This window comes from Sus scrofa, chromosome 6, assembly GCF_000003025.6.
Source record: "Sus scrofa isolate TJ Tabasco breed Duroc chromosome 6, Sscrofa11.1, whole genome shotgun sequence".
NCBI lineage: Eukaryota > Metazoa > Chordata > Mammalia > Artiodactyla > Suidae > Sus > Sus scrofa.
The window spans coordinates 158,091,621-158,113,578 of record NC_010448.4 but is presented as its reverse complement, the minus strand read 5'-3'; the positions used below and the strand labels follow the sequence as shown (position 1 = coordinate 158,113,578).

General features: G+C 42.6%; 1 protein-coding gene across 1 annotated transcript in view; it reads left to right on the top strand.

Moving 5' to 3' along the window:
- The window catches only part of MRPL37 (mitochondrial ribosomal protein L37), a 51,657-nt gene extending 29,951 nt beyond the window's left edge, over positions 1-21,706 (top strand). The window contains exons 6-7 of the mRNA XM_021096592.1: positions 19,402-19,605; positions 21,531-21,706. Coding sequence (XP_020952251.1) covers positions 19,402-19,605; positions 21,531-21,608 — 282 coding nt within the window. The 3' untranslated portion in view covers positions 21,609-21,706. The remainder of the gene's footprint in view (positions 1-19,401; positions 19,606-21,530) is intronic.

The following is a 21,958-nucleotide window of genomic DNA, read 5'->3' as shown; positions in this document are numbered from 1 at the left end:
GGAGGTTGTTTGCTTGACAGAAGAGTTTTAGGGCGAGCCGCTTCTACTCACTCGACAGAGATGGACTGCTGTCTGTTAGGGGCCTGTGATGTGCCTGTCTTCTACATAAGAAGCCTTGTTTTTTATTACAATAGCCCACACAGTTTCATTGTGATCCCCATTTTTCAGATGATGCCTCTGAAGTCCAGGGAGGCAAGCAGCTTGTTTAGCATTGCACAGCGGTAAGTGATAGAGAAAGGACTGGGACCAGGTAGCCCCAAGTCCCAGGGCTTCACTTAGCTGTGCTCCAGCACACGGCCTCTGTTCTGTATAATTGGAGCCAAAGCACAAGGCTCCCACGGGCAGGCAGGAGGAAGTGAAGCAGGAGAGATGTCCCAGACCTGCCTGTCCAGACCTCTCAGGACAGGTTCTGAGGACCAAGATAGCACTTGGTGGTAGCCCCTGGATTCTCAGAGGTCTCCAGGACCTAGATGTTAAAGAAGGCAGAGTGGTTACCACAGAATCGGAGGAAAGCATGGCTGGGGAACAAAGGCCTCTGGGGAGGATGGCAATGCAGGAGTCCCTAAGCAGACCTGGGACACCGGATCCCTGTTTTGTATGTGTGTTGGGGCTAGGGGGATTTTTTTTTTTTTTTTAAACTCAGTGAATTTTAGTATGTTTATAGTTGTACAACCATCATCACAACCCAATTTTAAAACATTTTCATCCCAAACCCTCAGCTAATCCCCACCCCCAACCTGTCTCCTTTGGAAACCTTAAGTTTTTCAAAGTATGAATCAGTTTCTGTCCTGCAGATAAGTTCATTGTATTCTTTTTATAGATTCCACATATAAGTGATAGCATGATACATTTATGTCTCACTGTCTAACTTCACTTAGCATGATAATTTCTAAATCCATCCATGTTGCTGCAAATGCCATTATTTCACTCCTTTTTATGGCTGAGTAATATTCCATTGTGTATATATACCACATCTTCTTTATCCACTCCTCTGACAATGGACATTTAGGTTGCTTTCATGTCTTGGCTGTTGTATATATAGTGTTGCAGTGAACATTGAAGTGCACATATCTTTTCAAGTCCCAGTTTTCTCTGGATAGAGGTCCAGGAGTGGGATTGCCGGATCAAATAGAACTTCTGTTTTTAGTTTTTTTGCAGAATCTCTATACTGTTTTCCATAGTGGTTGCACCAATCTACATTCCTACCAACAATGTAATGTTTGTAGACTTTTATTGGTTCCAGGACTTTGGGTCCAATCAGAGCTGTAGCCATAGCCACAGCAGTGCCAGGTCTGAGCGTGTCTGTGACCTATACCAGAGTTCATGGCACCAGCAGATCCTTAATCCACTGAGCAAGGCCAGGGATTGAACCTGCAACCTCATGAATACTAGTCGGATTTGTTTCTGCTGAGTCATGATGGGAACTCCACTGTTTGTAGACTTTTTGATGATGGCCATTCTGCTTATATAAGGTGGTACCTCTTAGTAGTTTGATTGGCATTTCTCTAATAGTGATGTTGAACATCTTTTCATGTATTTGTTAACCATCTCTATGTCTTCTTTGGAGAATTGTCTGTTTAGATCTGCCCATTTTTAAAATTTTTATTTATTTATTTTTTGGTATTGATCTGCAGGAGGTGTTTATATATTTTGGAGATTAATCCCTTGTTAGTTGCTTCATTTGCAAATATTTTCTCCCATTTTGTGGGTTGTCTTTTCATTTGTTTGGGTTTTCCTTTGCTGTGCAGAAACTTTTAAGTTTAATTAGGTCTCATTTGTTTATTTTTGTTTTTCTTGTTATTACTCTAGGAGTTGGATCTGAGAAGATAATGCTGTGGTTTATGTCAGAGAGTGTTTGGCCTATGTTTTCCTCTAAGAGTTTTATAGTATGCAGTCTTATGTCTAGGTCTTTAATCCATTTTGAATTTATTTTTGTGTATGGTGTTAGGGAGTGTTCTAATTTCACTCTTTTACATGTAGCTGTCCAGTTTTCCCAGCACCACTTATTGAAGGGACTGTCTTTTCTCCATTGTATTTTTTTTTTTTTTTTTTTTTTTGTCTTTTGTCTTTTTGTTGTTGTTGTTGCTATTTCTTGGGCCGCTCCCACGGCATATGGAGGTTCCCAGGCTAGGGGTTGAATCAGAGCTGTAGCCGCCTGCCTACGCCACAGCCCCAGCAATGCAGGATCCGAGCCGCGTCTGCAACCTACACCACAGCTCACGGCAACGCCGGATCGTTAACCCACTGAGCAAGGGCAGGGACCGAACCCGCAACCTCATGGTTCCTAGTCGGATTCATTAACCACTGCGCCACTATGGGAACTCCTCTCCATTGTATATTCTTGCCTTCTTGTCAAATTAGTTGACTGTAGGTGTACGGGTTTAATTCTGGGCTTTCTATCCTTTTCTGCTGATCTGTAGTTCTGTTTTTGTGCCAGCACCATATTGTTTTGATGACTGTAGCTTTGTAGTATAGTCTGGAGTCAGGGAACCTGATTCTTCCAGCTCCATTTGTCTTTTTCAGGATGTCTTTGGCTCTTCTGGGTCTTTTGCACTCCAAACAAACTTTAAAATATTTTGTGCTAGTTCTGTGTAGAATGCCATTGGTAATTTGATAGGGATTGCCTTGAATCTGTAGATTGCCTTGGGTAGTATAGTCATTTTGACAATATTGATCCTTCCAATCCAAGAGTATGGTATATCTTTCCACTATTTGTGTCATCTTTTTTTTTTTTTTTAATTTTAGGACCATACCTGTGGCATATGAAAGTTCAAAGGCTAAAGATAGAATCAGAGCCATAGCTGCCAGCCTGTGCCACACCCACAGCAACCCGGGATCCAAGTTGTATCTGCGACCTACACCATAGCTCACAGCAATACTGGATCCTTAACCCAATGAGTGAGGCCAGGGATCAAACCCACATCCTCATGGATACTAGTAGATTCATTTCTGCTGCGCCACAATGGATACTCTGTGTCCTCTTTGATTTCTTTCATCAGCATCTTATACAGGTACAGGTCTTTTGTCTCTTTAGGTAGGTTTATTCCCAGTTATTTTATCCTTTTTGCTGTGATGGTAAATGGGATTGTTACCCTAATTTTTCTTTCTGGTCTTTCATTATTAGTATATAGAAATGCAGTTGATTTCTGTGTATTAATTTTGTATCCTGAGTCTCTCATATTAAGTGAAGTAAGTCAGAGAAAGACAAATGTCATATGATATCACTTATATCTGTACCTTTGGCATAAATGTACCTTTCCACAGAAAAGAAACTCATGGACTTGGAGAATAGACTTGTGGTTGCCAAGGGGGAAGGAGTGGGATGGACTGGGAATCTGGGGTTGATAGATGCAAACTATTGCGTTTGGAGTAGATAAGCAATGAGTTCCTGCTGTATAGCACAGGGAACTATATTTAGCCACTTACGGAACATGATGGAGGATAATGTGAGAAAAAGAAAATGTATATGTGTGACTGGGTCACTTTGCTGTACAGTGGAAATTGACAATATTGTTAACTACTTTATAATGGAAAAAATAAAAATCATTAAAAAAGAAAAAAAATGGTATCTTATAACTTTACCAGAGTCGTTGATGAGCTCTAACGGTTTTCTGATGGTGTCTTTAGGATTTTTTAGGTATAGTATCCTGTCATCTGCAAACAGTGATAGTTTTGCTTCCTCTTTTCCAATTTGGATTCCTTTTATTTCTTTTTCTTCTCTGATCGCCATGACGAGGACTTCCAAAACAATGTTGAATGGCATTGGTAAGAGCAGACATCCTCTTCTTGTTGCTGATCTTAGCAGGAATTCTTTGAGCTTTTCACCATTGACAATGATGTTAGCTGTGGGTTTGTCATATATGGCTTTTATTATGTTGAGGTAGGTTCCCTCTATGCCCACTTTCTGGAGGGTTTTTATCAGAAATGGGTGTTGGATTTTGAAAAGTTAGGTTGTTTATTTGAGATTTTTCTTGATTCCTGAGGTAGGCTTGTATTGCTAAAAAAAAAAAAAAAAAAAAACTTCCCTCTTAGAACTGCTTTTGCTGCGGCCCATAGGTTTTGAGTTGTTGTCTTTGTTGTCATTTGCTTCTAGGTATTTTTCAATTTCCTCAATTTCTTCAGTGATCCATTGGTTGTTTTTAGTAGTATGTTGTTTAGTCTCCACATGAAGTCCATCTGGTATAATGCATCGTTTAAGGCCTGTGTTTCCTTGTTGATTTTCTGTCTGGTTGATCTGTCCATTGCTTTAAGTGGGGTATTAAAGTCCCCCGCAATTGTGTTATTGTCAGTTTCTCCTTCTACGGTTGTGAGGAGTTGCCTTATATATTGAGGTGATCATATATATTTACAATTGGGTGTATATATATATATATATATGTTTACAGTTGTTACGTCTTCTTCTTGGATTGGTCCTTTGATTATTATGTATGTCCTTCTTTTGTCTCTTAAAATATTCTATATTTTAAATTCTGTTTTGTCCTATATGAGTATTACCACTCCAGCTTTTTTTTTTTGTAATTTTTTTATTTTACTTATTTTTTCTGCTGTACACTGTGGGGACCAAGTTACACTTGCATGTATGTATTTTTTTCCTCCCTTTGTTCTATTGCAATTTAAATACCTAGACATAGTTCTCAATGCTACACAGCAGGATCTCATTGTAAATCCATTCCAAGAACAATAGTTTGCATCTGATAAGCTCACGCTCCTGATCCCTCCCACTCCCTCCCTCTCCCCGCCAGGCAGCCATAAGTCTATTCTCCAAGTCCATGATTTTCTTTTCTGTGGAAATGTTCACTTGTGCTCTATGTTAGATTCCAGTTGTAAGTGATATCATATGGTATTCGTCTTTCTCTTTCTGACTTATTTCGCTCAGGATGAGAGTCTCTAGTTCCATCCATGTTGCTGTAAATAGCGTTATGTCGTTCTTTTTTATGGCTGAGTAGTATTCCATTGTGTATGTATACCACATCTTCCTAATCCAGTCATCTGTCGATGGACATTTGGGTTGTTTCCATGTCTTGGCTATTGTGAACAGAGCTGCAATGAACATGCGGGTGCATGTGTCTTTTTCAAGGAAATTTTTGTCCAGATATATGCCCAAGAGTGGGATTGTGGGGTCATATGGTAGTTCTATGTATAGATTTCCAAGGTATGTCCACACTGTTCCCCGTAGTGGCTGTACTAGCTTACATTCCCACCAGCAGTGCAGGAGGGTTCCCTTTTCTCCACACCCCCTCCAGCAGTTATTTGTGGACTTATGAATGATGGCCATTCTGACTGGTGTGAGGTGGTGTCTCATGGTAGTTTTGATTTGCATGTCTCTCATAATCAGAGATGTTGAGCATTTTTTCATGTGCTTTTTGGCCATCTGTATATCTTCCTTGGAGAACAGTCTATTCAGGTCTTTTGCCCATTTTTCCATTGGGTGATTGCCTTTTTTGCTTTTGAGTTGTGTAAGTTGCTTGTATATTCTAGAGACTAAGCCCTTGTCCATTGCATCATTTGAAACTATTTTCTCCCATTCTGTAAGTTGTCTTTTTGTTTTCTTTTTGGTTTCCTTTGCTGTGCAAAAGCTTGTCCGTTTGATTAGATCCCACTGGTTTATTTTTGCTCTTAATTCTGTTGCCTTGGGAGACTGACCTGAGAAAATATTCATGATGTTGATGTCAGAGAGTGTTTTGCCCATGTTTTCTAGGAGTTTGATGGTATCTTATCTTATATTTAAGTCTTTCAGCCATTTGGAGTTTATTTTTGTGCATGGTGTGAGGGTGTGTTCTAGTTTCATTGCTTTGCATGCAGCTGTCCAGGTTTCCCAGCAATGCTTGCTGAATAGACTTTCTTTTTCCCATTTTATGTTCTTGCCTCCTTTTGTCAAAGATTAATTGACCATAGGTGTCAGGGTTTATTTCTGGGTTCTCTATTCTCTTCCAGTGGTCTGTTTGTTTTGATACCATTACCACACTGTTTTGATGACTGTGGCTTTGTAACATTGCTTGAAGTCTGGAAGAGTTATGCCCCCTGCTTGGTTTTTGTTTCTCAGGATTGCTTTGGCAATTCTGGGTCTTTTGTGGTTCCATATAAATTTTTGGATTGTTTGTTCTAGTTCTGTAAAAAATGTCATGGGTAATTTGATAGGAATTGCATTGAATCTGTAGATTGCTTTGGGTAGTATGGCCATTTTTACAATATTGATTTTTCCAATCTATGCACATGGAGTATCTTTCCATTTCTTTACATCTTCTTTAATTTCTTTGATTAAAGTTTTATAGTTCTTGGCATATAAGTACTTTACCTCCTTGGTCAGGTGTATTCCGAGGTATTTGACTTTTTGAGGTGCAGTTTTAAAAGGCATTTTTGTATTCCTTTTCTAATATTTCATTGCTGGTATACCGAAATGCAACTGACTTCTGAATGTTAATCTTATATCCTGCTACTTTGCTGAATTTATTAATCAGTTCAAGTAGTTTTTGGGTTGAGTCTTCAGGGTTTTCTATGTACAGTGTCATGTCATCTGCATACAGTGACAGTTTTATCTCTTCTCTTCTATTTGGATGCATTTTATTTCTTTTGTTTGTCTAATTGCTGTGGCTAGGACTTCTAAAACTATGTTGAATAGCAGTGGTGAGAGTGGACATCCCTGTCTTGTTCCAGATTTGAGTGAGGAGGCTTTCAGTTTTTCTCCATTGAGTATTATATTTGTTGTAGGTTTGTCATAAATGGCTTTGATTATGTTCAGGAATGTTCCCTCTGTACCCACTTTGGCAAGAGTTTTCATCATAAATAGATGTTGGACTTTGTCAGTTGCTTTTTCTGCATCTATTGATGATCATATGGTTTTTGACTTTCCTTTTGTTAATGTGTGTGACGTTGATTGATTTGCGTATGTTGAACCATCCTTGTGAACCTGGGATGAACCCTACCTGGTCATGGTGTATGATCTTTTTGATAGGTTGTTGGATTCGGTTGGCTAAAATTTTGTTGAGAATTTTTGCGTCTATATTCATCAAAGATATTGGCCAGTAGTTTTCTTTTTTGGTGGTATCTTTGTATTGTTTTGGAATTAGGGTGATGGTGGCATCATAGAATGTTTTTGGGAGTGTTCCTTCTTCTTTGACCTTTTGAAAAAGTTTAAGGAGGATGGGCACCAGATCCTCTTTATATGTTTGATAGAATTCGCCTGTGAAGCCATCTGGTCCTGGGCTTTTATTTGTAGGGAGTGTTTTTATGACATACTCAATTTCATTTCTAGTGATCAGTCTGTTCAGTTGTTCTGTTTCTTCTTGATTCAGTTTTGGCAGGCTGTAAGATTCTAGAAAGTTGCCCATTTCCTCCAGACTGTCAAATTTGTTGGCATATAGTTGTTCATAGTATTCTTACGGTTTTTTGTATTTCTGCAGTATCCGTTGTGATTTGTCTTTTTTCATGTCTAATTTTGTTTATTTGGCTTCTTTCTCTCCTCTTTTTAGTGAGTCTAGCCAGGGGTTTGTCAATTTTGTTTACCTTTTCAAAGAACCAGTTCTTGGTTTTATTAATTTTCTCTATTGTTTTTTGATTCTCCATTTTATTGATTTCCTCTTTGATCTTTATAATTTCCTTCCTTCTGCTGACTTTAGGTCTTTTTTGTTCTTTTTCTAATTCGTTTAGTTGGAGGGTTACGTTGTCAGTTTGAGATCTTTCCTCTTTTTTGAGGAAGGCCTGTGTCTCTATGAATTTCCCTCTGAGCACTGCTTTCGCAGCATCCCATAGATTTTGAGAGGTTGTGTCTCCATTATTGTTTGTCTCAAGGTATTTTTTAATTTCCCTCTTGATTTCCTCATTGACACATTGGTTCTTTAGGAGCATGTTTAGTCTCCATGTAGTAGGTTTTTTCTCATTTTTTTTCCTGTGGTTGATTTCTAGTTTCATGCCATTGTGGTCAGAGAAGATACTTGAAATAATTTCTATGCTCCTGAATTTGTTGAGGTTAGCTTTGTGTCCCAATATGTGATCGATTCTTGAGAATGTTCCATGCGCACTTGAGAAGAATGTGTATTCTGATTTTTTTGGATGTAGTGTTCTGAAGATGTCGATTAAGTCTAACTTTTCTATTGTTTCCTTTAGGATCTCTGTTGCTTTATTGGTTTTCTGTGTAGAGGATCTGTCCATTGATGTGAGTGAAATAATAAAGTCTCCTACTATGATTGTATTCCCATCAATTTCTCCCTTTATGTCTGTTAATATTTGTTGTATGTATCTGGGTGCTCCTGTATTTGGGGCATATATGTTGACGATGGTAATATCCTCTCCTTGGATGGATCCCTTAATCATTAAATAGTGTCCTTCTTTGTCTTTATTTATGTCTTTTGTTTTAAAGTCTATTTTGTCTGATATGAGCGTTGCGACTCCTGCTTTTCTGTCATGTCTATTGGCATGAAATAATTTTTCCCACCCCTGCACTTTCAATCTATATGTGTCCCTTGTCCTAAGGTGAGTTTCTTGTAGGCAGCAGATTGAAGGTTTTTGCTTTTTTATCCACTCAGCCACTCTGTGTCTTTTGATTAGAGCATTCAGTCCATTGACATTTAAGGTGGTAATTGATAGATGATTATTTATTGCCATTTTATTTTATTTTATTTTATTTTATTTTTTTGTCTTTTGTCTTTTGTCTTTTTGTTGTTGTTGTTGTTGTTGTTGTTGCTATTTCTTGGGCCGCTCCCGCGGCATATGGAGGTTCCCAGGCTAGGGGTTGAATCGGAGCTGTAGCCGCCTGCCTACGCCAGAGCCACAGCAACGCAGGATCCGAGCCGCGTCTGCAACCTACACCACAGCTCACGGCAACGCCGGATCGTTAACCCACTGAGCAAGGGCAGGGACCGAACCCGCAACCTCATGGTTCCTAGTCGGATTCATTAACCACTGCGCCACGACGGGAACTCCTTGTTGCCATTTTAAACCTTGTTCCAGTTGATTCTATGATTCTTCATTCTATCTTTCTTTTTTTGGTTGGATGATCTCCAATTATTTTCTCCTTGAGTGTTTTTCTTTTCATTTTTTGTGAATGCTCCAGCTTTCTTTTGATTACTGTTTTACATAGAATATTTTTTCCATCCTCTTTCTCTCCCTCTTTTTTTTTTTAATTATTCAGTGAGTTTATCACAGCTATAGTTGTATAATGATCATCACAATTCAGTTTCACAGGATTTCCATCCCACAACCCAAGCACATTCCCTCACCTCCCAAACTGTCTACTCCAGAGACCAAAAGTTTTTCAATGTCTGTGAGTCATCATCTCTTCTGCAAAGTTCATTCTGTCCTTTTTTCAGATTCCACATGTCAGTGAAAGCATTTGATGTTGGTGTCTCATTGTATGGCTGACTTCACTTAGCATGATAATTTCTAGGTCCATCCATGTTGCTAAAAATGCTGGTATTTCGTTCATTTTAATGGCTGAGTAATATTCCATTATGTATATGTACCACATCTTCTTGATCCACTCCTCTGTCAATGGACATTTAGGTTGTTTCCATGTCTTGGCTATTGTGAAGAGTGCTGCAATGAACATTGGAGTACATGTGTCTTGTTGAGTCATGGTTTTCTCTGGGTAGATACCCAGGAGTGGGATTGCTGAGTCAAATGGTAGTTCTATTTTTCGTTTTCTGAGGAATCTCCATGCTGTTTTCCACAGTGGTTGTACCACTTTACATTCCCACCAACAGTGTACTAGGGTTCCTTTTTCTCCACACACTCTCCAGCACTCATTTTTATTTTTTATTTTTTTGTCTTTTTGCCATTTCTTGGGCCGCTCCCATGGCGTATGGAGGTTCCCAGGCTAGGAGTCCAATCGGAGCTGTAGTGCTGGCCTACGCTAGAGCCACAGCAATGTGGGATCTGAGCCTCGTCTGCAACCTACACCACAGCTCATGGCAACGCCAGGTCCTAAACCCACTGAGCAAGGCCAGGGATCAAACCCACAACCTCGTGGTTCCTAGTCGGATTCTTTAACCACTGCGCCACCATGAGCACTCCTCCAGCACTTGTTGTTCGTAGACTTTTTGATGATGGCCATTCTGGCTGGTGTAAGGTGGTACCTCATCGTGGTTTTGATTTGCATTTCTCTAATGATGAGTGACATTGAACATCTTTTCATGTGTTTTTTGGCCATCTGTATGTCTTCTTTGGAGAACTGTCCATTTAGATCTTCTGCCCATTTTTCGATGGGGTCGTTTGTTTTTTTTGGTATTGAGCGGTAGGAGGTGTTTATAAATTTTGGAGATTAATCCCTTGTCAGTCGCTTCATTTGCAAAGATTTTCTCCCATTCTGTGGGTTGTCTTTTTGTTTTGTATAGGGTTTCCTTTGCTGTGCAGAAACTTTTAAGTTTAATTAGGTCTCATTTGTTTATTTTTGTTTTTACTGTCATCACTCTAAGAGGTGGATCTGAGAAGATGTTGCTGTTGCTTATGTCAGAGTGTTTGGCCTGTTTTCCTCTAAGAGTTTTATAGTATCTGGTCTTGTATTTAGGTCTTTAATCCATTTGGAGTTTATTTTTGAGTATGGTGTTAGGGAGTGTTCTAATTTCATTCTTGTCCATGTGGCTGTCCAGTTTTCCCAGCACCACTTACTGAACAGGCTGTCTTTTCTCCATTGCATATTTTTGCCTCCTTTGTCGTAGATGAGTTGCCTGTAGGTGCGCGGGTTTAATTCTGGGCTTTCTATCCTGTTCCACTGATGTACATTTCTGTCTTTGTGCCAGCACCGTATGGTTTTGATGACTGTTGCTTTGTAGTATAGTCTGAAGTCAGGAGGCCTGATACCTCCAGCTCCGTTTGTCTTTTTCAGGATGTCTTTGGCTCTTCTGGGTCTTTTGTGCTTCCAAACAAATGTTAAAATATTTTGTTCAAGTTCTGTGAAACATGTCCTTGGTAATTTGGTAGTGATTGCATTGAATCTGTAGATTGCCTTGGGTAGCATACTCATTTTGATGATAATATTGACTCTTCCAATCCAAGAGCATGGTATGTCTTTCCATCTGTTTGTGTCATCTTTGATTTCTTTCATCAGTGTCTTATTATTTTCAGAGTACAGGTCTTTTGTCTCTTTAGGTAAGTTTACTCTTAGGTATTTATTCTTTTGGATGTGATGGTAAATGGGATTGCTTCCCTAATTTCTCTTTCTGATCTTTCATTGTTAGTGTATAGAAATGCTGTCGATTTCTGTGTATTAATTTTGTATCCTGCCACTTTGCCAAATTCCTGGATGAGCTCTAACAGTTTACTGGTAGTCTTAGGATTCTCTAGTATAGTATCATGTCATCTGCAAATAGTGATAGTTTTACTTCTTCCTTTCCTGTTTGGATTCCTTTTATTTCTTTTACTTCTCTGATTGCTGTGGCTAGGACTTCCAAAACTACGTTGAAGAGTAGGGGCGAGAGCGGACATCCTTGTCTTGTTCCTGATCTCAGTGGGAATTCTTGCAGTTTTTCACCATTGAGAATGATGTTTGCTGTGTGTTTGTCATATATGGCCTTTATCATGTTGAGGTAGGTTCCCTCTGTGCCCACTTTCTGAAGGGTTTTTATCAGAAATGGGTGTTGGATTTTATCAAAGCTTTTCCACGTCTATTGAGAGGATCATTTGGTTTTTATTCCTTAGTTTGTTAATGTGGTGCATCACACTGATGGGTTTGTGGATAATGAGGAACTCTTGCATCCCTGGGATAAATCCCACTTGATCATGATGTACAACCCTTTTAATGTATTGTTGGATGCGGTTTGCTAGTATTTTGTTGAGGATTTTTGCATCAGTGTTCATCAGTGAAATTGGCCTGTAGTTTTCTTTTTTTGTGGTATCTTCATCTGGTTTTGGTATCAGGGTGATGGTGGCCTCATAAAATGAGTTTGAGAGTATTCCTTCCTCTGCAGTTTTTTGAAATATTTTCAGAAGGAGAGGTGTTAGTTCTTCTCTAAATGTTTGGTAGAATTTGCCTGTGAAGCCATCTGGTCCTGGACTTTCATTTGTTGGAAGTTTTTTGTGGTTTTTTTTTGGTCTTTTTGCCTTTTCTAGGGCTGCTTCCCATGGCATATGGAGGTTCCCAGGCTAGGGGTCTAATTGGAGCTGTAGTCTCCAGCCTACACCAGAGCCGCAGCAGTCTGGGATCTGAGCCTTGTCTGCAACCTACACCACAGCTCACGGCAATGCCATATTCTTAACCCACTGAGCAAGGCCAGGGATCAAACCCGCAACTCATGGTTCCTAGTCAGATTTGTTAACCACTGAGCCACAGTGGGAACTCCCTTGTTGGAAGTTTTTTAATCACAGTTTCAATTTCAGTTCTCGTGATTGGTCCGTTCATCTTTTCTATTTCATCTAGGTTTAGTCTTGGAAGATTGTACTTTTCTAAGAATTTGTCAATTTCTTCTAGATTTTCCATTTTATTGGCGTATAGTTGTATATTGTAGTTTCTTAAGATCCTTTGTATTTCTGTGGTGTCTGTTGTTATTTCTCCTTTTTCATTTCTAATTTTATTGAGTCCTCTCTTTTTCTTGATAAGTGTCGCTAAGGGTTTATCAATTTTGTTCATCTTCTCAAAGAACCAGCGTTTTGTTTCATTCATCTTTCCTATGGTTTTCTTTGTTTCTATTTCATTGATTTCTGCTCTGATCTTTGATTTCTTTCCTTCTACTAACTTTAGGTCTGGTCTGTTCTTCTCTCTTGAGCTGCTTTAGATGTAGAGTTAGCTTGTTTATTTGAGCTTTTTCTTGTTTGCTGAGGTGGGCTTATATTGCTATAATCTTTCCTCTTAGAACAGCTTTTGCTGCATCCAGTAGGTTTTGGAGTGTTGTATCTTTGTTGTCATTTGCTTCTAGGTATTTTTTAATTTCCTCTGATTTCTTCAGTGATCCATTGGTTGTTTAGTAGCATGTTGTTTAGTCTCCATGTGTTTGTGTTTTTTGCAGATTTTTTCTTGTTGTTGATTTCCAGTCATATAGCATTGTGGTTGGAAAAGATGCTTGATATGATTTCAATTTTCTTAAAGTTACCGAGGTTGAATTTGTAGCCCAGGATGTGATCAATCTTAGAGAATGTTCCATGTGCACTTGAGAAGAATGTGTATTCTGTTGTTTTTGGATGGAATGTCCTTCCCTTAAAATATTCTTCATTTTAAAGTCTATTTTGTCTGATGTCAGTATTGCTACTCCAGCTTTCTTTTGATCCCCATTTGCATGGAATATTTTCTTCCATCTTTTCCCTTTCAATTTGTATGTTTCCCTAGAACTGAAGTGGGTCTCTTAAAGGCAGCATATATATGGGTCTTGTTTTTGTATCCATTCAGCCAGTCTGTGACTTTGGGTTAGGGAATTTATTTCATTTACATTTAAGGTAATTGTTGATATGTTTATTCTTATTGCCACTTCATAAATTGTTTTGGATTTTTGGGGGGAAGGTTTACCCCCTTCTTCTCTTGTTCTTGTCTCTTGTGGCTTGATGACTATCTTTAGCGTTGTGCTTGGATTGCTTTTTCTTATTTCTGTGTGTATCTATTGTAGATTTTTGGTTTGCAGTTACCATGAAGTTTTGATCCTAGAGTCATAAGATGTTTTAAGTTGTTGGTTTCTTAACTGTAAGTGCATCTCCAGCTTCCTGCAGTTGTACCCTCTTCTCAGGATTTCTGGGTTTGGTAGTGTATTTGTGTGTGGATGATTTCCTACTTTTACTATATGTATGCCTTTACTGGTGAGACTTGTCATTTATAATATTTTTGTGTCTAGTTATGGCCTTGCTATTTTTGCTTTTTTTTAACCCACACCGTATGGAGGTTCCTAGCTAGGGGTCGAATCAGAGTTACTGCTGCTGGCCTGTATTCGAGCTGTGTCCGCAACGTATACCACAGCTCATGGCAATGCTGGATCCCCAACCCACTGAGCAAGGCCAGGGGTTGAACCGACATCCTCATGGATACTAGTTGAATTTGTTTCCACTGCACCACAACAGGAGTTTTTAGGTGTGGCCTTTTCTTTTCCACCTAGAGAAGATCCTTTAGTATTTGTTGTAAAGCTGGTTTAGTGGTGCTGAATTCTCTTAGCTTTTGCTTGTCTGTAAAACTTTTGATTTCTCCGTCACATGTGAATGAGAGCCTTGCTGGGTAGAGTGATCTTGGTTGGAAAATTTTTCCCTTTCATCATTTTAAGTGTATTGTGCCACTCCCTTCTGGCCTGCAGAGTTTCTGTGGAAAAATCAGCTGAAAATCTTATGGGGGTTCCCTTGTATGTTATTTGCTTCTTTTCCCTAGCTGCTTTCAATATTTTCTCTTTGTCTTTTTTTTGTTTGGTTGGTTGGTTGTTTTATGGCTGCACCTCTGGCATTTGGAGGTTCCCAGGCTAGGGCTTGCATTGCAGCTGTAGCTGCTGGTCTGTACCATAGCCACTGCTACACAGGATCGAGCTGCATCTGTGATGTACACCACAGCTCATGGCAACGCCGCATCCTTAACCTACTGAGCAAGGTCAGGGATCGAATCTGAATCCTTATGGATGCTAGTCAGATTCATTAACCACTGAGCCACAGCAGGAACTCCTTCTCTTTGTCTTTTTTTTTATTATTTTTTTAAATTTATTACATTTATAATTGTACTCTTTGTCTTTAATTCTGGTCGGTTTGATTAATATTGTTCCTCCTTGGGTTTAATTTATATAGTACTTGATGTGCTTCGTGGATTTGAGTGAGCGATTCCTTTTCTGTGTTAGGGAAGTTTTCAGCTATTATTTCTTCAGATACTTCCTCTGGCCCTTTCTCTCTCCCTTCTTCTGGCACCTGTATAATACGAATGTTGGTGCATTTAATGTTGTTCCAGAGTTCTCTTAGACTGCCTTCATTTCTTTTTTTTTAGGGCTGCACCTGAGTCATATGGAGGTTCCCAGGCTAGGGGTCTAATCAGAGCTGTAGCCACCAGCCTATACTGGAGCCTCAGCAATGCGGGATCCTTAACCCACTGATCAAGGCCAGGGATCAAACCCACAGCCTCATGGTTCCTAGTCGCATTCACTAACCACTGAGCCACAATGAGAACTCCCTGCCTTCATTTCTTTTCAATGTTTTTTCTCTTTTCTGTTCTGTGTCAGAAATTTCTCCTGGTCTGTCTTCCACCTCACTTGTTCGCTCTTCTGCCTCCTGTATTCTGCTGTTGGTTGCTTCTAGTGAATTTTTTATTTCAGTTATTGTATGTTGCATCTCTGCTTGCTTAATCTTTAAATCTTCGATTTCTTTGCTCAGTGTTTCTTGTAATTTATCTCTCCTTGCCTCCAGTTTGTTTCCAAGGTCTTGAATCCTCCGTACTGTCATTAGTCTGAAGTCTTTCTCATGGGAGGTTAGTAACCTCCAGATCACTTAGCTGTTTTTCTGTGTTTTTTTTTTTTCTTGTTCTCTTATCTGAGTCATAATTCTCTGCCTCTTCATTTTGTGTAGGTTTTTGGTGTGGTCTGCTTATTGCAGACAGTAGGGTTGTAGCGTCTCTTGCTTCTGATGTCTGCCCTCCTTGTGGCTAAAGTTGCTATGGGGGCTTGGTGCAGGCTCCCTGATGGGAGGCGCTGGTGCTTGCCCACTGGTAGGTGGAGCTGATTCTTATTCCTCTGTCTGGGGGGAATGTGTCTCTGGGTGTGATTAGAGTTGGCTGTGTGCCGGCGGTGGGGGGGGGGGTGTCTCTAGGCAGCCTGTTTGCTGGTGGGTGGGGCTGTGTTCCCACCAGGTCTGTCGTTTGGTCTGGGGCCTCTCAGCCCTGATAGGTGTGGCTAGATGTTTCCAAATTGGCCACCTCCAGAGGAGTTCACATTGATGGTTATTCCCCTGAGACCTTTGCCTCCAATGTCCTTCCCCTACAACGAGCCACAGTCATGCCCTGTTTTCCCAGGAGCTCCTCCAAGAACCTTAGGCAGGACTCACTCAGATGTCTCTGGAGTCTCTGCTTTGTCCTGGGACCCAGTGCGCATGAAAGCCTGTGTGTGTCTTTCAAGAGTAGAGCGTCTCATTTCCCCCATTCCTGTGGAGCTCCTGTGTACAAGCCCTGCTAGCTCTGAATGCCAAATGCTCCTCTTTCTGATGCTAGATCTCCTGACATGGGGCTTGGAACACTCATTCCTGTCAGCGAACCCATATATATTGCAGCCTAACTGCAGAGATAGTTATTTTCCTGTGTATGGGCCACTGACCCATCAGGTATGGGATTGCTTGTTTCTCGTAATCGCCCCTCTTACAGTCTCCAGTGTGGCCTCCTCTCTTTCTTCTGGTGAACGATATCTTTTTTGATAGTCTCCAGTGTATTTTGTTGAAGTTTGTTGCTTTTATGTGAGAAGGTGTGCCCCAGTCCTGGGTCTGGGTAGGTTTTTGAGACCTGATGTCAGGTTCCCATGTCTTGGTTAAAGCCAAGGCCATCCTGGAGGAGTGGTGACATTCAGAATGTTTTCTTCCCCACCTTACTTGGTCTATGAACCAGGTGGGGTTGGGGCAGTGTGATAGCTTATTGGGATAGGGAGTAGAATGGACCTTTCCTATATGGAACATCTGCATCCAGACATTTAATTAGGGCTCTTTATATCAGTGGTTGTCAGAATATGGTCCTGGATTAGCAGCATGACTGTCATCTTGGAACTTGTTGGAAATGCAGATTCTCAGATCCACCCCAGGCCTAGTGCGTCAGAAACTGGCATTGGCGCCTGCGGTTAGTTTTTTAACAAGACCTCCAGCTGACAGTGGGACAAGCTCAAGTTTGAAAGCCATTTCACTGAAATTGGAAAACCATTTCATTTTGTAGTCCTTGTTGGAACCCCCTGTGGCAGATGCTATTAGCTTCATTTTACCAACGAAGAAACTGAGGCTCAGTAACTTTCCCAAGGTCACATAGCTGAGGTTAGCAGCTGTCACATCTTTATGTGATTTTGTCTTTCCAGTCCTCGGAAGGTTGTCCCATTATTTTGACAGTATACTTTCAGAAAGACTAGCTAAATTCCCCAAGATCCCACAGCTAATGAATGGAGAAGCAAGCATTGGAGGCCTGATCCCCTCAGCTTCAAACGACATGCTGCCTCCTGACTCTGGGGCAGGAGAGGGAGGCAGAGAGAGTCACACGCCAGGTCCCAGGCCTGCAGGCTCATTGTAGCATCTGTGCCAGCAGAGCATCGGTAGCAACACTGTCACTAATTGCCACCCAGTTGAGTAGAGAGGAGGCCTCCCCCACCCCCTCCAGGTACAAATTATTCCTGGGGATGTGGAGTTGAGCAATTATGGGAAGAGCTTCTGTGTAAAAGGTAAAATTGCTGAGAAATTTATGTACTACCTGCAGTTTTATTGATCTGTAGAGGGAGATAAGAGTCAATACAGAATTCTCAGCTAACACTTAGAGGTACTTTTCCTTTTATTTATTTCTCATGCAGCTAAGAACAGGTATTTCTAAGGCCAACAGTCCCAACGTGGCCCACACTGAGGTCTGACATTAGCTATTCCTAATGTCAAATTCAGCCCAGGAGCGGTGCACGTAGGCTGCATCTTTGAATCAAGGATGCTTTGCTTCATGAAGCCTGCCTTTTGGGTCTTTGTCCAATAGGTAGCAGTCACCAAACTGGACTCCTGCACCGTCTCAGGGTGAACATACGATTTGTTATCCAGACTGGTGTACTGTTGTGTCAGAGGTGCTACTATCAGATACAGTAGATGTAAACCAGAACAGGAAGATTTAAATGATTTAATAGCCTGGGGTCTGATCCTGGCTCATGCTTCATTGGGTAACTTCGAGCAAGTTACACTACCACCTCTCTGAATCTCAGTTTCATCCTCTGTTAAGTGGGAATATACTTGTGGATTTATGAAATTAGAGGTGACTCTGTAACACTGGCATGATGCCTGGCTCATGAGAGGCCTTAGTAAATGGTTGCTAGTATTATCACTGTTACCAAGTGTCACTCGCCGAAAGAGATAATTAGCAAATGTGTTGACCCATGAAAGCCCGATGCTGACACTCAAGAATCTGACACAAACTCAGAGTCGCATTGAGAGCCTGGAGACCAGGTGAGGTGCACCTGCCTACAGGCTTAGGGTGTTCCAAGATGCCCTGCCCCGAGGAGTAAAGGAAGGCGGCTGGAAAGTTGCGCCGTCTAGCCCTAGCCAGTGAGCGTTCAGACAGATCACAGCCTCACCCAGTCTGTTTCCCCCTCCGTCAAGTGGAGTGATAGCTGAATGGGGTTATAGATATGAAATGCATTGACCCTCCCGGTCAACATTTGAGAGATGACGTGGTTGTCACCATCAGGTAACGCCATGAGTTTGAGGGATTTCCCATCATTAACTGCCCAGCTCGTGTTTCTGTGCCGTGCAGCTTTCCCAGCAATCCCCTCTGAGTGGTAGGAATTGTTACTTCAACGTGTTCAAGTTGAAGAGCTGGCACCCTGGGGCCACAAGGCATCTGAGGCCTGACAGATCCAGGCTGGGTGTGGCTGAAAAGGCCTGGCCCTGGACGGTGGCCTGAACTCTCCATTCTGTTTTGATTGTCCTGTGGGGCAACCATTAAATGGGGATGGAGGTTTGTTTTAAAGGCCAGAACCAGGGAGTTCCTGATGTGGCACATTGGAAACCAATCCAACTAGTATCCACGAGGATGCAGGTTTGATGCCTGGCCTCACTCGGTGGGGGATCCGACATTGCCGTGAGCTGTGGTGTAGGTTGTAGATGCGGCTCGGATCCCAAGTTGCTTTGACTGTGGTATAGGCCAGCAGCTGTAGCTCCAATCCGACCCCTAGCCTGGGAACTTAAGCATGCTGTGGGCGTGGCCCTAAAAAGCAAAAAAATAAAGGTCAGAACCAGACATTGCCTGGTTTGAGCTGTTTCTTTCACCCCACCATTTCTTTCTTTCGAGTTGAAGCATAGTTCATTTATAGTATTGTTAATTTCAGGTGTATAGGAAATTGATTCAGTCATACATACCTATGTACCTTTTTTTTTTTAGGTGCTTTTCCTTTATATGTTATTACAAAATACTGAATATATTTCCCTATGCTGTACAGTAGGGCCTTGTGGTTATCTATTTTATATATAGTTGTATGTGTTAATCCCAAACCCCTAATTTGTTGCCCACTGCCCATTGCTGTTTTGCTTATTTGTTTCATTTGCTTTTCAGGGCCACAGGTGTGGCATATGGAGGTTCCCAGGCTAGAGCTCCAGCTGCCAGCCTGTTCCACAGCCACAGCACTGCAGGATCCTAGCCACGTCTGCGACCTACTCCATAGCTCGCAGCAACGCCCTGGTCCTTAACCCACTGAGTGGGGCCAGGGATTAAACCTGCATCCCCATGGATCCTAGTCGAGCTCGTTACTGCTGAGCCACAGTGGGAACGCCATCCCCTAATTTCTGATTTGTCTTATTGTCCCCTGTTCCTCTCAGAACGACTCTAAGGTTTTGGAGCAGCCGGTCGTTGTGCAGAGTGTGGGTACTGATGGACGTCTCTTCCAGTTTCTGGTGCTACAACTGAACACCACAGATCTGGCCTCTGATGAGGGCGTCAAGAATCTAGCCTGGGTGGACTCAGACCAGCTCCTCTATCAGCATTTTTGGTGTCTCCCCGTGATCAAGAAGAAGGTGGTTGTGGTAAGTCCAGCCATTTCCAGCCCAGTGATTGGACCAGAGCCGGGATTCTTCCTCCCCAGAGTGAGCCTGGGTTGGGGTTGAAGGGATGCTGTGAGCGGGCCCCTGGCCTTAGGAACCAAATGCTCTGGATTTCTGCCTGGAGGGCTACTTCAGCTCTGCCCACCGCCTAGAATTGTGCCTTCCACCCCGGGCCCCGCCCAGCTCCTCACCCTGCCTCCCACGTCCCTCTGTGCCACTCACTCTCCAGTGTGCACCACTGCCTGAGCAGCTCAGGATCCTAGTGGCTGCTGCTCCTCCTACATAGGGGGCTGCTTCTTGCTCCCTCCTCTCCAACCAGCCCCAGCCACTGTCCCCCTTTTCTCTTTATCTGGTCGTTCTCTGCCATTCCAGGCTTAGCATAAAGACCCACCATCCCACTCCCAGCCTTGTTCAGGTGCTGCGGGCAGGCTGGGTTCCCTGGTCACAGCATAGTCCTGCTGCTCTTCTCGGGTGAGATGTTTGTTTTCCACCTCCTTCAGACAGAGCCCTGAGCTCCTGAAGGCCAGGCCGTGAGCGGGTACGTTCATTCATTTTCTTCCGCAGATAGGGAATTCCTCCTGTGGCACTGTCACCACTGCACCTCCAGTGCTCGGCTGACGCAGACCAGGCCTATTTTCTGTGCATTGGGCAGTGACAGTATCTAAATAGATTCATAATATCATCTCAGGCAGTGATAAGCACTCTGAAGAGACGAAGCAGGGTTGGGGTGAAAGAGAAGGGGGCAGGTGCTGGGTCCGTGGCTGACTAGCCATGTCCCACACAGTCGATTTGGTTAAGTGGAGTTGTTGAACCTTTGAGCGTTGTTAGTTGAATAATAAAGACGGTTGTGGTATCTGTTGATGTTGTTACCCCCTCAGTGTGCCTCCCAGCCTGGGCCCTTCTCTTTGGCCCCAGACACCACTCAGCATCCCTCCCTGTGTGGCCACCCCAGCCACTGCCACGTCTGAGCTGTGCTCTGCTTCTCCCCTTCCTGCCTTCAGGTCCTCGTCTTTGCACCTGTCCCTTCCGGAATCGTACCTGAGTGCCAGGCCTGTCCCGGTTTGGTCACTCCTTACCTGTCTTCTTCCACCCACTGCACCTCCACCAGCACGGCCCCAGGCGCCGCCAGCCTCGCCCTCACACCTTCCCCCTTAGCTCGTGCCTCTGGACCAGCACACATGCTGATCTGTCCTTGTCTCCTTCCTGCTTGCTTTCTGGCCCATTCTGCTTCCCTTTGAGACTCATTCGTGCATGATCTCGTCCATGGATGGAAGTCAGTTACTTGTTTTCTCCTCTGCTTTCTTAGCGTCTTTTTCCCACTTCTGTTCTGAGGCCTGTCGCCTTTCATTGTCACTATTCGTACACCTGACTATAAGCTCTCAAGGGCGGAAACTAGAGTCAGGTCACTTCCAGGTTGCTGACACTGGGCACAGCCTTGATACAAAGTGCCTGAGAAGTGTGTGGAATGGGTGAGGGATTATTGTCCCTGGGAATTAAAAGGGGCAGGAGTTCCCTGGTTGCTCTGTGAGTTAAGGATCTGGAATTGCCACTGCTGTGGCAATTGGTTCTAGCCCTGGCCTATGATGCCACTGGAGCTGCCAAAAAAAAAAAGTGGGGGTGGGGGTAGCAATAGAACATTTATTGGTGGTGGTTGAGGTGATGGGGATTAGGGATCAGGGCACTGTCAACAGTCAGTCAGGCTGCAAGGTGCTGGGATGCTTCATATCTTCCTCTCTTGCCCAGCCCCTTGGCATCTCTTGGCACCAGCTCCTCGGTGCTCCTCCTTGGTTGTGAGAGAAAGAAACAGTTATTATCCAGGCACTTAGGATTTACATAAAACCAACCTTTGTTTTAATTGCTGCCATTAAACCTAGTTGCAAGATCCTAATGGGCTGTGTTCTTTCCAGGAACCTGTTGGGCCGATTGGTTTCCAGCCAGAGACATTCAGGAAGTTTCTAGCTCTGTATCTGCATGGTGCCGTGTGAGCCAAGGACCACTCCGAGGGCTGGAGCCCCTGAGCCGCAGTGCTCCTTTGGCTGCTGGTGGACTTGCAGACAATAAAGAGCCTTTCTGGTGCGCTGGAGCCTATGCTTATTGTGAGGGTGTCGTCGGGAGGGGCATCCACAGTCTCAAGCAGGCCCCTGCCACGAGCCTGACGCCGCACAAGGGCCAGCCCTAGAGCCTGACAGTCCCACCTTAAGCCCCGCTGTGTCCGTGACCCGTCTTGTGACTTTAGATAAGAATCTGCATCTCTCCGAGTTTCGATTTTTTCATCCTAAACTTGTGGCGAATATGACCTACCTTGTTTTAAAGACTGCAGATTATGTAGTGTCTG